Source organism: Doryrhamphus excisus, linkage group LG3 (genome assembly GCF_037039965.1).
Source record: "Doryrhamphus excisus strain RoL-2023G ecotype Guam linkage group LG3, RoL_Dexc_Guam_v1.1, whole genome shotgun sequence".
NCBI lineage: Eukaryota > Metazoa > Chordata > Actinopteri > Syngnathiformes > Syngnathidae > Doryrhamphus > Doryrhamphus excisus.
The window spans coordinates 5,559,457-5,576,715 of record NC_136359.1 but is presented as its reverse complement, the minus strand read 5'-3'; the positions used below and the strand labels follow the sequence as shown (position 1 = coordinate 5,576,715).

The window sequence follows — 17,259 nt, the reverse complement described above, 5'->3', positions numbered from 1 at the left end:
AGTCACTGAGCTAAGGTTGGGAGGGCGTAAATACCCAAACAAACATTTTAATGACAAAATAAAAATACATTCATTATTGCAAGTGTCAACATGAACAAATAACATGAGTAGAATGGATTATATAAGCTTCAATGTGGTGTTCCTTAGTGTAACTTGTTAAGCATGTCTTAAACTACACCATACTATTCCTAAACAGTTTTCCATCCTATTTAACACTCAAAATATTTACAGTATATTCCTTCATCACTCGAGTTGACTGAAGTGTCCGCCCCTCATAGTGGACGGTGGGAGGCCCAGGATGTGATCTGTGAATATCTTCATGGATATCTCCTCTGGGATGACACTCTCCAGAGAATATTCTTGGCTCTCATCTATGAAAAAAACACCAAAAATCAATTGTAATAATGTATATTATAATATACACACTGTAGTAATTGTATGTACCTTCAGATTTACAAAACTGTTGCTCGGGGCTCTCCCCTTCTTGGACCTCGATGAAGCCCAAAAGTGAAGTGAAACACTCTGCCAGCTCATCCTCTGTCATGGCTTCCCCTGTTGAAGAATAGAACACAGGGCTTGAAAATAAACACACCAACAAAAGTGAAAAGAGTATAAAGCGCAGTTTTTGCATCTGTTTATCCAACTGTAATGTAGCACTTGGCAATTTCCGCAATCAGCTGAGTGCGCTCTGACAAGACCGAGGCAAGTCAATGTTGTGCTTTTGTAGTTCATTAATAATAAGGCTGATTTAGGGCCAACATACCTCGGACCTGTAACAGTTCCAGCAGCTCGTTTCTCGGCAGAACAGGCGGTCCTCCCCTGCTAGCATCGCCGAGAACACGAAACGCTTCTGTGATCTCACTGATGGAGATGCCAAAGGCCGGCCGGTGGTTGATATAGAGCTTGATCAACTCCTCCAAGTTGATGTCGGTCGTGTACTCTCCCGTTTCGGCGTATTTGCTGAGCTTGATCTCATTTAGCATGTCTTCCACCTTGAACAAAAACATCAACAAACGCGTCTACGCTGACACAACCGCATCACAGAATTCCCAGAGCATACCTCTTCTTCAGTAGGAAAGTAGGCCAAAGCCCGCATTAACGGGATGACTTCCGTCAGAGGAATTTTGGTAGACAGCTGCCGTGTGTCCATTGATTCGAGACCTTGATTATGAATTTGGCAATAGTAGAAAAAATCCTCAATTTCCTAAAGCACAGAAACAATCGTAACCAACATTTGCAAAAGCGGACAGGTTTCTCTTTCTCTCAGGTTTTTCGCCCCAAAAGGTATACTCACTCTGTAGAACTTGCCATCCTTGCCTCCCTCTAAAAGAGTGTAGAAAGGCATCAAGTCCTTTCCCCCCAAAGCTGCTGCTCCCTCCAGTGCACTGCACTCGGAACAAGGGCAAAACATTTCTTATTTGATTTCATACAACATTCACAATCAATGTGTCTATTTTTTGACAGTATAGTAAAATGATGTTTGGGTTGTGGCGTTCCCCTATGGTTTGTGCTTAAAAAAAAAAAACAATCAACGATATCAGTGTGAATTGTTGTTTGTCTATATGTGCCCTGTGATTGGCTGGCCACCAGTCCAGGGTGTAGCTGGGATAGTCTCCAACATCCCCCGCCACCCTCGTGAGAAAAAGCGGTAGAAAATGAGTTCAACGATATCGAAAAGTTGCAAATTCACAGGAAAAATAAGTACATTTAGGAGAATAAAGTCATAAATTTACGAGAAAAAAAAATCAGAACTGTCTCAGGAAATGTCTGTTACCACTGAGTATTCTTTGCATCTTGAGATTTCGACAATTAAGTCGTACATGTAAGAGAAAAAAATCATAATACTGTGAGAATAAATGTGTAAATTCATGAGAAAAACTCATAATAATACGAAAATAAAGAATACATCTACGAGAAAAAATAACATAAATTTACTTGAAAAAATATCGTAACTGTACAAGAAAAAGTCATAACATTATCTTTGCTCAAAGCCAAAGGTGACGTAGCTGTCTCAGGAAACGCCTGTTACGACTGAGTATTCTTTGTATCATGAGATTTCAACAATTAAGTCGTACACATCCGAGAAAAAATCCTTATACTGCGAGAATAAATGTGTAAATTTATGAGAAAATCTCATAATAATACAAAAATAATGAATACATCTACAAGAAAAAATAACATAAATTTACTAGAAAAAATATCGTAAATGTACAAGAAAAAGTCATAACATTATCTTTGCTCAAAGCCAAAGGTGATGTAGCTGTCTCAGGAAACGCCTGTTACGACTAAGTATTCTTTGTATCTTGAGATTTCAACAATTAAGTCGTAAACGTATGAGAAAAAATCCTTATACTGCGAGAACAAAGTAGTAAATTTACGAGAAAAAACTCATAATATTACGATAATAAAGTAGCAAATTTATGCGAAAAAAATGTCAACTTTATGTTACAGGCATTGCCTGAGACAGCTAGGCAAAGGAGGGACTTGGACTCCGGCATGTGCATGGGGCGGGGCAAGGAAGTGGAAGGGCTAGCTAGCCATGCTAATCTGTGCACAGCTACCTCAACTGCTCTGTTTTGTGGCCACGTTAGAAATAAAAGCTTGCCTGAAGCAAGCTGAGCTGTTTTTTTTCTCAATGTAGTACATGTAATATTATGACTTTTTCAAAGAATGAAAGAAAGAATACAGTGGTAATTCTAAAAAAAATATATCATGTTGTCGGAATAAAGTCCTCATTAAGAACCCAGAGAAGCAAAAGAAAATGGAAAGGAAAGGACAATTTTACAAGAATAAACTTGTAATATTATGAGGAAAAAATCTGTTATGTGTATAGCATAAATTTGAAATATTAATAATAATTATTTATTATTTATAATAAATTAATTTATTTATTATATTTATTTATTATTATTTATTTATATTATTTCTTTATATTGTTTTTGTTATATATTATTATTATTTATTATTTATTTGTATTTATTTTTTTAAATATGTAGTATTATGACAAACAATCAATAAAATTAGGTTGGGAAAAAAAGTTACATTACAAGAAGTCAAAATATTTTGTGAATAAAGTCCTAATTATGACAAGATTTTTAGATTTAAAATACAATTTAATTAATTTAATTTAATACATTTAATACAAAAATTAAAATTACATTTTACGACAATAAAGTCAAAATATTACGAACAAAGTCAATATTATGAGGAAAAAATCTGTTATTTGAATAACATAAATTTGAAATATTAAAGAATTTTTATTTTGTTTTTTTTCTATGTAGTACTATGAGAAACAAAACAATCAATAAAATTAGGTTGGGAAAAAAAATATTTTTTGTGAATAAAGTCCTAATTATGACAAGATTTTTAGATTTAAAATACAATTTAATTAATTTAATTTAATACATTTAATACAAAAATAAAAATTAAATTTTACGACAATAAAGTCAAAATATTACGGAAAAAGTCAATATTATGAGGAAAAAATCTGTTATTTGAATAGCATAAATTTGAAATATTAAAGAATTTTTATTATTATTATTTTCTTTTTATATGTAGTATATGAGAAACAAAACAATCAATAAAATTTGGTTGGGAAAAAAAATATTTTTTGTGAATAAAGTCCTAATTATGACAAGATTTTTAGATTTAAAATACAATTTAATTAATTTAATTTAATACATTTAATACAAAAATAAAAATTTAATTTTACAACAATAAAGTCAAAATATAACAAAAAAAGTCAGTATTATGAGGAAAAAATCTGTTATTTGAATAGCATAAATTTGAAATATTAAAGAAATTTTATTATTATTTTTTTATATGTAGTATTATGAGAAACAAAACAATCAATAAAATTAGGTTGGGAAAAAAATTTACATTACGAGAAGTCAAAATTTTTTGTGAATAAAGTCCTAATTATGACAAGATTTTTAGATTTAAAATACAATTTAATTAATTTAATTTAATACATTTAATACAAAAATAAAAATTACATTTTACGACAATAAAGTCAAAATATTACGAACAAAGTCAATATTATGAGGAAAAAATCTGTTATTTGAATGACATAAATTTGAAATATTAAATAATTTTTATTTTATTTTTTTTCTATGTAGTATTATGAGAAACAAAACAATCAATAAAATTAGGTTGGGAAAAAAATGTACATTACGAGAAGTCAAAATATTTTGTGAATAAAGTCCTAATTATGACAAGATTATTCGATTTAAAATACAATTAATTAATTTAATTTAATACATTTAATACAAAAATAAAAATTTAATTTTACGACAATAAAGTCAAAATATTACGGAAAAAGTCAATATTATGAGGAAAAAATCTGTTATTTGAATAGCATAAATTTGAAATATTAAAGAAATTTTATTATTATTATTTTCTTTTTATATGTAGTATTATGAAAAACAAAACAATCAATAAAATTTGGTTGGGAAAAAAAATTACATTACGAGAAATCAAAATATTTTGGGAATAAAGTCCTAATTATGACAAAATTTTTAGATTTAAAATACAATTTAATTAATTTAATTTAATACATTTAATCCAAAAATAAAAATTTAATTTTACAACAATAAAGTCAAAATATTACAAAAAAAGTCAATATTATGAGAAAAAAATCTGTTATTTGAATAGCATAAATTTGAAATATTAAAGAAATTTATTTTTTTTATATGTAGTATTATGCGAAAACAAAACAATCAATAAAATTAGGTTGGGAAAAAAAATATTTTTTGTGAATAAAGTCCTAATTATGACAAGATTTTTAGATTTAAAATACAATTTAATTAATTTAATTTAATACATTTAATACAAAAATAAAAATTTAATTTTACGACAATAAAGTCAAAATATTACAAAAAAAGTCAGTATTATGAGGAAAAAATCTGTTATTTGAATAGCATAAATTTGAAATATTAAAGAAATTTTATTATTTTTTTTTATATGTAGTATTATGAGAAACAAAACAATCAATAAAATTAGGTTGGGAAAAAAATTTACATTACGAGAAGTCAAAATTTTTTGTGAATAAAGTCCTAATTATGACAAGATTTTTAGATTTAAAATACAATTTAATTAATGTAATTTAATACATTTAATACAAAAATAAAAATTTGATTTTTACGACAATAAAGCCAAAATATTACGAAAAAAAGTCAATTTTATGAGGAAAAATAATGTAGCATTTCACCAACTGTATATCACAAAGATGAAATGCAGTTTTTCCTCTTGAAATATAGACATACATATAAGTCCAAAATATGTTACTTGTTATATGTTACTTGTAGCTTATCTGCCATGACAGCACAGTGCAGTCCCCTCCCCCGGCGGTGAAAAGAAAGCGTCCATCGTGCGAGTAGGCAAACGTGGACACGCCCGTCGGGTGGCAGACGACAGCATGGGACTTGAAGGGGTTCCCATCCAGAGGCAGAATCTGGAGGCCGAGCTGGTGGATGCAGAATAAGCAACTCAGACTTGGTCTTAGTCATTTGGCTTTCAGCAAATTCTAGTCACTGAATAAATTTTTTTAGCCAGGGTGTTTTTGTGAAGCTTCAGTCAAGAAAAACATGTAACAGCATCTTATTATAGCAGTGTGTTCATGCATTCTCACAAACTGGAAAATGACTACAATATTGTGGAAATCATCAAAAATGTCATTCATTTAAATGCTACAAATGTCATTACTGACCTTGTCCTCTGTGATGTATGCCATGTAATACGATCCGGTCTCATTGCCTTCACATGTCGGTAAAATCTCCATTTTCTTAACAGGACTTCCATATGTTGGGCCCAGCAGAGTCTTTCTGTTGTAACCAAACAAAAGTTGAATATAATAATGTGATGTCCAACATACGGCCCAAGGGTTTTTCTTAATTATCAGTCTTATAAATATAATTTAACAAGAAAACAACAGCAAAAATTGAAAAAAAATTAAAAAATAAAGTCAAAATATTAAAAGAGCAAGTTGGAATAGTAATATTAACAAAAAAAATCTATAGATTTTTTAGAAGTTGTAATGTTATAACAAAGATGTTATAAAAACAATAACAAAAAAGCAAATTAAGTTGCCAATTTTGGAAAATTAGCTTGCAGAAAAAAGTTTGAATGTTACAAGGATAAAGTCCAAATATTATGGGACTAAAGTCAAAATTACCAGAGCAAAAAGAAAGTGGAAATAACCACAGAAGACATGGAAACAGCTGTAATTATACAATAAAGTCAAAATATGAAGAGAATAAAGTCATATTCCAACAAAGAAGTTGCCTTAAAAAAAACACTCCTAATCTTATAAGAAAAAAATCATGTCAAATAACATAAAGTTGAAATATTAAAGAAAATCTAAATTTTTTCTATTATTAGTTCTATTATTAGAAGCAAACAAAAGAAAGTTGTAATTTTTTGAAAATTAGGTTGATTATTTAATATTTGATGACTTAAGACGCTACTTCTTTCCTAGGCGTATTGATACACATAATTATGCTAGTGCCGTCAACAACAACAACAACATTTAAGATGTCCGCTCTCCTATTTCCCATGACGACTGTTGCTAGCAAGCTGATATAAACTCATTTTCTCATATGCACAGAAAAGGGAAAGAAATATGTGTTCATGTTTCAAATGACAATTGTGAATGATGGGCAAAATTCCCAAAAAGAAAACAACAGCAAAAATTGAAGAAAATTGAAAAAAATAAAGTCAAAATATTAAGAGAGCAAGTTGCAATAGTAATATTAACAAAAAAAAATCTATGGATTTTTTAGAAGTTGTAATGTTATAACAACAATGTTATAAAAACAATAACAAAAAAGCAAATTAAGTTGCCAATTTTGGAAAATTAGCTTGCAGAAAAAAGTTTGAATGTTACAAGGATAAAGTCCAAATATTATGGGACTAAAGTCAAAATTACCAGAGCAAAAAGAAAGTGGAAATAACCACAGAAGACATGGAACCAGCTGTAATTTTACAATAAAGTCAAAATATGAAGAGAATAAAGTCATATTCCAACAAAGAAGTTGCCTTAAAAAAACACTCCTAATATTATCAGAAAAAAATAATGTCAAATAACGTAAAGTTGAAATATTAAAGAAAATCTACATTTTTTAAAAGTTCTATTATTAGAAGCAAACAAAAGAAAGTTGTAATTTTTTGAAAATTAGGCTGATTATTTAATATTTGATGACTTAAGACGCTACTTCTTTCCTTGGCGTATTGATACACATAATTATGCTAGTGCTATCAACAACAACAGCAACATTTAAGATGTCCGCTCTCCTATTTCCCATGACGACTGTTGCTAGCAAGCTGATATAAACTCATTTTCTCATATGCACAGAAAAGGGAAAGAAATATGTGTTCATGTTTCACATGAGAATTGTGAATGATGGGCAAAATTCCCAAAAAGTGCAATTCCCCTTTAAGAAGAAAGTTGACATATTTGGAATTGAATGTTGAAATGAAATGAATGTTTATAAATAAAGTTGTTACCGGCACTTCTTGGTGGTGCTGTTGAAAAGCTTCATCTTGTATTGGTCCGAGGAAATGACAACAAATTGCTCGGCGCTGAAGGGCGGGTACCACGTCATGCACTTTGGCACAGCACTTTGCTCAATGCGCTTCGTGCTGGAGATGACAATCTGGTCCATGTCACTGTTCTCCAGGTCATACTCCACCTATTACCCAGCAGAGAGGTGAGCATCAACGCACCAAATCAAAGCTCAAGACCTGGGACCAAATGTATAAACCATGCATACACATAACAAATGTGCGTACGCCACGTCCTACTATTTGTTGAGGTGGCCTCACCAACATGCGGTCCATACCCAGGGTGAACAGCCTGGGCTTGATACCGTCCAGGTGCACCCCGAAGAGAAGGTCCGCAATGGGCTTGTAGTGGGAGCGATATCTGCCCAGGTAGATCCACAGCGGAGGGGAGTCGTCATTGGTTTGTGAGCGGAATATAGTTATGGCTTTCCCGACATCCTAGTGGTGAGATGACAACACCAGGTCTCAGTTACATTGGATTATTGATTGAGCCCTGTTTGTGTGTACGAAAATTTCAGTGAAGCTATCGAGGAAAATCGTAGCATGCTAAAACTGGAGCACCGTAGTTCCCCAATGTTGTCATTTACATCATGAATATTAGTTTTACATTTATTTTATCTACATATTTAGACTGCTAATGTTACAATGCTAAAATGCTAACTTGCTAACATTAGCATGCATATACATAGCATAATAGTGCCAAGTGTCTAGCTATAAAAATGGTTAAAAATGCTATGTCAATGTTAACATGCTAACATTAGCATGCTAATACCAAGCATGGTAGTGCTAAGTGTTTATACTGTAAACATGTCTAATTATATAAGTATCTACTTATGAAAATGGCTAAAAATGCTAATGTTACCATGCTAGCAATGCTAACATGCTAAAATTGGCATGCCAACACCTAGCACAACAGTTCTAAGTGTTTATACTGTATACGTGTTTACCTGTGAAAATAGCTAAAAATGAGAGTAATGCTAACATTAGCATGATAACACCTAGCATAATAAAGCAATGTTCCTGCAAGGCTAAATGACACGGAATGAATTGAGAAGTTTAACTCTGGAACGGCCCGAGTGTCTAGCTATTTCTAGCTAAGTGTCTAAATATAAAAATGGCTAAAAATGTTATGTCAATGTTAGCATGCTAGCAATGCTAACGTTAGCATGCTAATACCAAGCATGGTAGTGCTAAGTGTTAATTAATGTACGTGTCTAAGTATATAAGTATCTACCCATGAAAATGGCTAAAAATGCTAATGTTAACATGCTAGCAATGCTAACATGCTAAAATTGGCATGCCAACATCTAGCACAACAGTTCCCAGTGTTTATTTTATACGTGTCTACCTGTGAAAATAGCTAAAAATGAGAGTAATGCTAACATGCTAACATTAGCATGATAACACCTAGCATAATAGAGCAATGTTCCTGCAAGGCTAAATGACCCAAATGAGTTGAGAAGTTTAACTCTGGAATGGCACAAGTGTCTAGCTATTTCTAGCTAAGTGTCGGGCTATAAAGATGGCTAAAAATGTTATGTCAATATTAGCATGCTAAGGTTAGCATTGCTAGCATGCTAATATTGACATAACATTTTTAGCCATTTTTTTGCTAATACCAAGCATGTTAGTGCTAAGTGTTTATACTGTATACATGTCTAAGTATATAAGTATCTACCTATGAAAATGGCTAAAAATGCTAATGCTAACATGCTAGAATTGGCATGCTAACACCTAGCACAACAGTTCCCAGTGTTTATACTGTATACGTGTCTACCCGTGAAAATAGCTAAAAATGAGTAATGCTAACATGCTAACATTAGCATGATAACACCCAGCATGATAGAGCAATGTTCCTGCAAGGCTAAATGACCCAAATGAGTTGAGAAGTTTAACTCTGGAACGGCCTGAATCGGTTGAGTAATTAGTTGAAAGGCATTTTACATCCCGAAAAATGGGAATGTCAAGAAAACTGGGAATTTTTGGTATGTGGAAGATTGCATGAATGTCATCCAAATCCATTGATGACTTTGCAAGTTATTTTGAACACAGACAAATGCCAGCAAAAACACAACCTCTGCTCTGCGCTTGGCAGAGGTAAAAATACGGTAAATTTTGCATACCACCGTGGCAAGGTATCTGGAGTCTGAGGAAAAACTCATGTGGCTGATGCTGTCTTTGGGGGTATCAAAGCATTCCTTAGGATTACTTTGCAAAGTGTTCGGATCCAGAAAGTGAATGGCTCCACTTCCAAAGCCGACAGCCAGGTGGCGACCTGTTGAAGGAACGGAATGGTGTTTCATACCGTACGTGGCCAACCAACAAGCTATAAGACACCGTCCCAACCTTGAGGGTCGAACATGACACACTGAATCTCCTTCTCTTTTTCAAAGACCTTGCTGCGGACGGTCCGCTTCTGCTCGTAGTCCCAGACCTTCAAGGTGCCCTTGTGGTTGCCCATGACCATCAGTGGTTGTGTGGGATGACAGGCCACCGTGTTGATAGTGTCACAGTTCTCCTGCAGGATGACCTGGCAGGTGCCTTTTTGAACGTTCACGTGAACCATCATGGAGCTGACCGTGGCCACCACAAAGTTCCTGTGGAAGATATATCAGATACTGGGCCACGGTACAATGACATGAGATGGGATTATGACATGAGACCTCCTTAACTTCAGAACTACTACTAAATAATGTTGTCATAATGTTGGCAATTGCAGGTATACGCATACAGTATACACATAAACCAGTATAGCAATATAACAGTCTGACTCATGGTGTCATCTTACAAATAACACTAAATTCATCACACAGAAACTTAACTTTCAAAAGGTATATAAACAAACATGTACCAATATGAGTTTAAATTGGCAAAACATGTTTTTTCATAATGCATTGTATCTGAACAATGCATTCATTGGGGTGCTGCATTTGCGTCAGCCTCTCTCTGGCGGACATCATTGTAGCTCCATCCACCAGTGAAATGCTTTGCTATGAAGTAGCATTACAGAGTGATTAGCAGTGGGGAGGGTGCCGTGATGGGAGTGAGTTGTGGCTGACAACAGCTCCACAGCTCCTGTGGGAATGTTCACTGCGCCATGGCAGTAGTTTTATACCACACTGGCCACTCGGTGTCAGGAACATTACATTGATGAGACAACAGGTAGCTCGTCAATGCTAGCTTGTGAGTCTATGTAATGTCTTATTATTATGTCTTATGTATCAAGATGTCTTATGCTCTATCCAGGGGCGTCACACAATCACACAATATATACTGCAAAACCGCTGCTCAAGCTCTGCAACCATTTGGTCCAGTGGACAGTGATGAAATGATATAACAATCATTATTATATTATTAATTATTAATTCATTCATTTTCTACCGCTTTTTCCTCACAAGAGTCGCGGGGGTGCTGGAGCCTATCCCAGCTGTCTTCGGGCGAGAGGCGGGGTACACCCTGGACTGGTCGCCAGCCAATCACAGGGCAATATTAAGCCTACTGTTATTACTATCATCATTCTTCTTCTTCTGATTATTACTACTAGTAGTAGTAGGCTAGTATTACCCTGCTTATTGGCTTGCTTATTAGCCTGCTTTTGTCCTATTATATGAAATTTGTCAGAGATAAAAAAAATCAATAAAAAAATCAATAAAAAAAATCAATAAAAAAAATCAATAAAAAAATCAATAAAAAAATCTATTAAAAATCTATTTTTAAAAAATCAATAAAAAATATCAAATTATTTAGGAACTTAAGAACATTTTAGGGGCCTAAAATAGGCCTAATGACGCCACTGGTTCTATCATTAAGTCAACGGCATTGGATAATAGAAGTGTAAAGGTGACTATACAAGGACTATACAAGGTCTAGCGGACTAAATGGTGTTAAAAACATTTTTAGAAGTCTAAAATATTCCATTTATGAATCAGGAACTCTACATCATGGAAATTCATCTGTCAGGTCTGGAACCAATTAATGGCAATAAACGATATCCAATATAATACAGCATAAATACTGTAGAAAAAGATACATAAATACAGTGTTGTACAAAATATTAGGATCAAAATGCTGGCATATGTTAAGAAATGAAGAAGTGCTGCACAATGCATTCCAACAACAACAACAGCAACAGCAGGTCTTTTCTTCCTTTCACCTGCTCAGTAGTGGTTTGGCTTCAATAGTGCAATCCTCCAGGTGTCCTTGTGAGCACTCTTTGGAAAAGGAAATGGAAGCAATGGTGTCCAGGTTGAACTGGTTGTACCACGTCAGGAGCAACATGTTTTCATCGTAAAAGTTGATATGACCACGGGTGTCTCCGGTGACAATACAGCTGTCAAGGCGAACAAAAAAAAGAGGTTAACGTACAGTAAGACGACAGTGCACGTGAGCACTTGGAAGCACCTGTCTGTTACGGTGAGCAATGTGATGGGATGATCCTGCAGGGAGATGACCTTGACTCTGTCTCTGCTCAGGTTTTGGTTGGAGGCCAGGTCCTCCATCAGATCCCAGATCATGATGATGCCTGACATCGTGGGCGTTAACACCTTCAAATCTTGCCAGTGAAACACAGAGGGATTTAGAGGCCCGCGAGCCAATTTGAGGATGTTGCAGTACTCGGGTGTGGTGTGTGGAAACAGCGAGGCGTTCAGTTCCAGGGTGGCCGCATCACCCAGCTGCAGAAACAGCGGAACAAAGAAGAACAAAGTTGAACGAGATGTAAGAAATGAAGGGCAAAGAGCCAAAGACTATACTAATAATAGCCTTTTTCTGAAAAGCTGAAATTGATTATTTTTTTTAGATGTAACATGGGACGGCATGGCGGTCCAGTGGTTAGCGCGCAGACCTCACAGCTAGGAGACCAGGGTTCAATGCCACCATCTCTGTGTGGAGTTTGCATGTTCTCTCCGTGCATGCGTGGGTTTTCTCCGGGTACTCCGGTTTCCTCCCACATTAATAATAATGATACATTTTATTTGTATAGCGCTTTTCAAAATACTCAAAGACACTTTACAGAAGAATGGAGTTGAATAAAGTAAGTAATCAGAGTAGAAGACACACCAAAATACAACATTCACTGGTTAATACACAGTTAAAACATGAGTAAAAGCGGGGCGGGGCACAGCAGTCAGATATAAAAAAGTTCCAAAACATTCCAAAAACATGCTAGGTTAATTGGCGACTCCAAATTGTCCATAGGTATGAATGTGAGTGTGAATGGTTGTTTGTCTATATGTGCCGTGTGATTGGCTGGCCACCAGACAGCTGGGATAGGCTCCAGCACCCCCTGCGACCCTTGTGAGAAAAAAGCGGTAGAAAATGAATGAATGAATATATGTAACGTCTTAGCATATCTATTTGTGTTCATTTATTTTCTACTGCTTATCCACACAAGGGTTGTGGGGGTGCTGGAGCCTATCCCAACTGTCCTCGGGCTAGAGGCGAGGTACACCCTGGACTGGTGGCCAGCCAATCACAGGGCACATATAGACAAACAACCATTCACACTCACATTCATACCTATGGACAATTTGGAGTGGCCAATTAACCTAGCATGTTTTTGGAATGTGGGAGGAAACCGGACAAGCAAACTGTCCGGGGTGGGATTGAACTCGGGTTTCCTAGCTGTGAGGTCCAAATGCTAACCAATCGTCCAGTGTGCAGCCCATCTATTTGTGTTCATTCATTCATTTTCTACCGCTTATCCTCACGAGGGTCGCGGGAGTGCTGGAGTTTATCCCAGCTGTCTTTGGGCGAGAGGCGGGGTACACCCTGGACTGGTGGCCAGCCAATCACAGGGCACATATAGACAAACAACCATTCACACTCACATTCATACCTATAGACAATTCGGAGTGGCCAATTAACCTAGCATGTTTTTGGAATGTGGGAGGAAACCGGACAAGCAAACTGTCCGAGGGTGGGATTGAACTCGGGTCTCCTAGCTGTGAGGTCCAAATGCTAACCACTCGCCCACCATGCAACCCATCTATTTGTGTTGCTTTACAAAATGTTAAAGTGGTGCTTGCATTCTTTCATTTTTCAGTATGTGGCCTTTTGGTGGAAAAAGTTTGGACACCCCTGCTTTACTGCACAGCCTTTGGTCACATGACTAAAATACCAGTGTGCAGGCATACCAGTGTGCAGGCATAACAAACCGCACTAAAGTGTGCACAAGCACCGAAACCGTCTGTGTGAATGCAAGTGTACGTACTTGATGACTCACTTTACCTTAATAATTCTGAGCGGAACATACTGCAGATTGCCCTGTGCCTTAAAAAAAAAAAAAGACCAACATTGCAATAAATTATTGATTGCAATAAATCACTTCAATCACAGTCACTTACCGTGCTGTAAAACAGCACCTGACTTATACTGGTACTCAGCAGCTGGGTGCTGTTGTTTGGGTTAAAAATGATGTAATTCTGAAAAACACAAATTATCTGTGAGGCCGAATAAAGTAAAAGTCATTTTCACTTACCTGATAACCATATTCAGGGATGAGCTCAGTGACCCACAACGGCTCATTTGAGTCATTTGTCCAAGCCCAGATGCACACACACTGTGGACAAAAAGCATTCATTCTCTATTACAGCATACACTGACACTTTACCCGAAAAATCTGACATTTGACAAAGCCGTCTTGATGACTCACTTGATTTTTTTCATTCCCAAGCGTCACTAATTGCTTTGTGTCTCCTGAAAATGCGATGGCAATGACTCCCCCGTCACGATGGCAATCGAACAAAGTGTTCACAGGAATGCTGTAACATGCAACAAACGGTCATGAGAAGAAAATGTTTCACTATTGTGCAAAAAAGTTACTTTTGTAGGTGCAAGCCTGTTTATGTGCAACAAACGTGAGAAAAAACCTTGCATCAAACTTTGCGTGTTTTATTTTGATGTAAAACAATCTTTTTTGTGTTGTTAATAATATTGTGATATAATGATATATACGGGCGGCACGGCGGTCTAGTGGTTAGCGCACGGACCAGGGTTCAATTCCTCGGCCATCTCTGTGTGGAGTTTTTATGTTCTCCCCGTGCATGCGTGGGTTTTCTCCGAGTACTCCGGTTTCCTCCCACATTCCAAAAACATGCTAGGTTAATTGGCGACTCCAAATTGTCCATAGGTATGAATGTGAGTGTGAATGGTTGTTTGTCTATATGTGCCCTGTGATTGGCTGGCCACCAGTCCAGGGTGTACCCCGCCTCTCGCCCGAAGACAGCTGGGATAGGCTCCAGCACCCCCGCGACCCTCGTGAGGAAAAAGCGGTAGAAAATTAATGAATGAAGGATATATACATAGTGACATAGGCTGCACGGTGTGGCGGTCGAGTGGTTAGCACGCAGACCTCACAGCTAGGAGACCAGGGTTCAATTCCACCCTTGGCCATCTCTGTGTGGAGTTTGCATGTTCTCCCCGTGTATGTGTGGGTTTTCTCCGGGTACTCCGGTTTCCTCCCACCTTCCAAAAACATGCTAGGTTAATTGGCGTCTCCAAATTGTCCATACTGAATACTATGAATGTGAGTGTGAATGGTTGTGATGGTTGGTATCCGGGGCGTGAATCCGGCTAAAACGGTGCTCGGACCCCATCATCCTAGACGTCTGAGACCTTGGATAGGGAGCCACATTTTGGCAGTGCAGCCAAACTATAAAGGGCACATACAAGAATGTGTGGTGGAGAACACAATTCCTATGTTAATTACATAGTAAAATATCTGGAATCGGGCTGCACGGCGGTCTAGTGGTTAGCGCGCAGACCTTCAATCCTTCAAGTTCAATCCCACCCTCTGCCATCATACTAGGTTAATATGTGACTTCAAATTGTCCATAGGTATGAATGTGAGTGTGAATGGTTGTTTGTCTATATGTGCCCTGTGATTGGCTGGCCACCAGGCCAGGGTGTACCCCGCCTCTCGCTCAAAGACAACTGGGATAGGCTCCAGCACCCCCCACGGCCCTCGTGGGGATAAGCGGTAGAAAATGAATGAATGAATGAACATAGTGACATATGTATATGTGTCACTATATTTACTATATAGTGATATTTGAGCTTTCGCAGAAGCAAAAAAATTGTCAAAGTTAAACTTAAATTTGACTAAAACTTACCGATGCTGATTACTAAAGAACGATAAAAGGTATAAACAATTTTTTTTCCTGATCATCTCATCTTTCCTTTGGTAGGGTTATGTGTATATAGCCATAGAAGACAATATTCTGTGCGCCTTGAAAGCTTAAAATGGCCGGTAGTGAATGGGTTTTGAATGAGTGAATGAGTGACATTGAATTTGAAACATGAAGAATGTAGCTACCCAGAGTATGAATCCCAGATGATTACAGTGCTTTTCGTGCTCAGGTCTGCTGTTGCAATCCATCGTCTGTCTTGACTGACGCACAAACACGAAATGGAGCTGCTGTGACCCTACAAATGTGAACAGTAATGTAATTTTTATGATGTATCTCACTGAACAATGTTTTTTTTTTTTTACCTCAAGTATGTGTTGGGAGTTTGTGGTGTGATTATAGATGATCGCAACGTGAGCTCCAGCATAGAGGAACACCAGCTGATTGTGGTCTTGCAGCATGTATACAGGAAGGGTAGAATTCACGCCGTTGACCCAGTCAAGTGACTGTACGGATGAAGACTTTATAGACAATACAAGTTTTTATAAGAGTATCAGTCTTTCTATTAATACGTACCAATGCATGTGTTCTAGTGCGTGTTATCTCCTTGGGGAAAAGGGTTTCTCTGGTTGCAGTGTAGACTTGTGACTCCCTGGTGAGTCGAAGTTTGTCAGCCTCACTCTGGCATTGTGGGATGTTTGAGGTCTCAGGGTTCTGTGCCTCTGCGCCTGACATTATGCCTAAAAGCTAAGTCAAATGTATTTATTTTATATCAAAGGGAAGGCTTGAATAAATAACATTTAACTTCTAATAAAATGCGTCATTCATCAGTATACTTTTACCCAAATCAATACTGTACAGTTATAATTATGTTTGCCATACAAAAACACCTGTCATCTTTCACCTGACTGAGCTTTAAGATGTTTTTTTCAGTTTCTTCTACCAATTGGCAGATTCGTCACACAGTGGTACCGTGGTCGTCCACTGTACAAATGTCAAAAATACATTAAATTAATAAATTACACACACATTTGTCAAACATCTTACATATTACAAGATATAAATTTATAAGTTTTATATTTAAAGCAAAGCAGCATTGGGGTTTGCTACAAGGTACCACTAAGTGACAAATCTGCGAATCTGTCAAAGAAATTTACAGATTCGCAACTTTTTTTGTGGTATTAAAAACGCACAGGTTATAGTCCAATTTCCTGTACTAAAGGCATGAAGTTAATTTATACATAAACATACCTTTGCATGCAGTTTAACTTGACAGTTTCGTTGACAAATAGTCCTCTTCAGGTGTTAAATCGCCTGGTTACCACAGGACATTAGACATTAGACAGAATAATGCACATTCGTCATCATTAAGAATCATGTGTGTCAATTCATAATTGTTTTAATTTCGAATTATCCCTATTATATTATCAATATTTATATACGGCGAAACGTCCTAAGAGTGAGAAGAGTACCCAGTTAGTTACTGTTGCTTGGCGACCGTACACGAAACATATTACGACTTTGCTAATCATTTCAAATTAAAAGCATGACTGTTTAAAACTTGAATCTACAT

At 36.2% G+C, this 17,259-nt stretch overlaps 1 protein-coding gene across 1 annotated transcript; it reads right to left on the bottom strand.

Annotated features, from left to right (window-relative positions):
- Positions 1–39: 39 nt before the first annotated feature.
- On the bottom strand, positions 40–17,170 carry cfap251 (cilia and flagella associated protein 251). The gene is made up of 21 exons (XM_058069776.2): positions 16,938–17,170; positions 16,263–16,433; positions 16,052–16,192; positions 15,875–15,984; positions 14,213–14,321; positions 14,039–14,119; positions 13,905–13,982; positions 13,789–13,830; positions 11,962–12,233; positions 11,714–11,890; positions 9,907–10,157; positions 9,684–9,835; positions 7,822–7,998; positions 7,504–7,688; positions 5,708–5,822; positions 5,301–5,464; positions 1,295–1,385; positions 1,061–1,204; positions 764–992; positions 445–552; positions 40–371 (listed from the first exon to the last, which is right to left on the bottom strand). Exons 2-21 carry the CDS (start codon positions 16,419–16,421, stop codon positions 244–246), a joined length of 2,913 nt encoding a protein of 970 aa, XP_057925759.2. The 5' UTR covers positions 16,422–16,433; positions 16,938–17,170; the 3' UTR covers positions 40–243.
- Between the last annotated feature and the right edge of the window lie 89 nt (positions 17,171–17,259).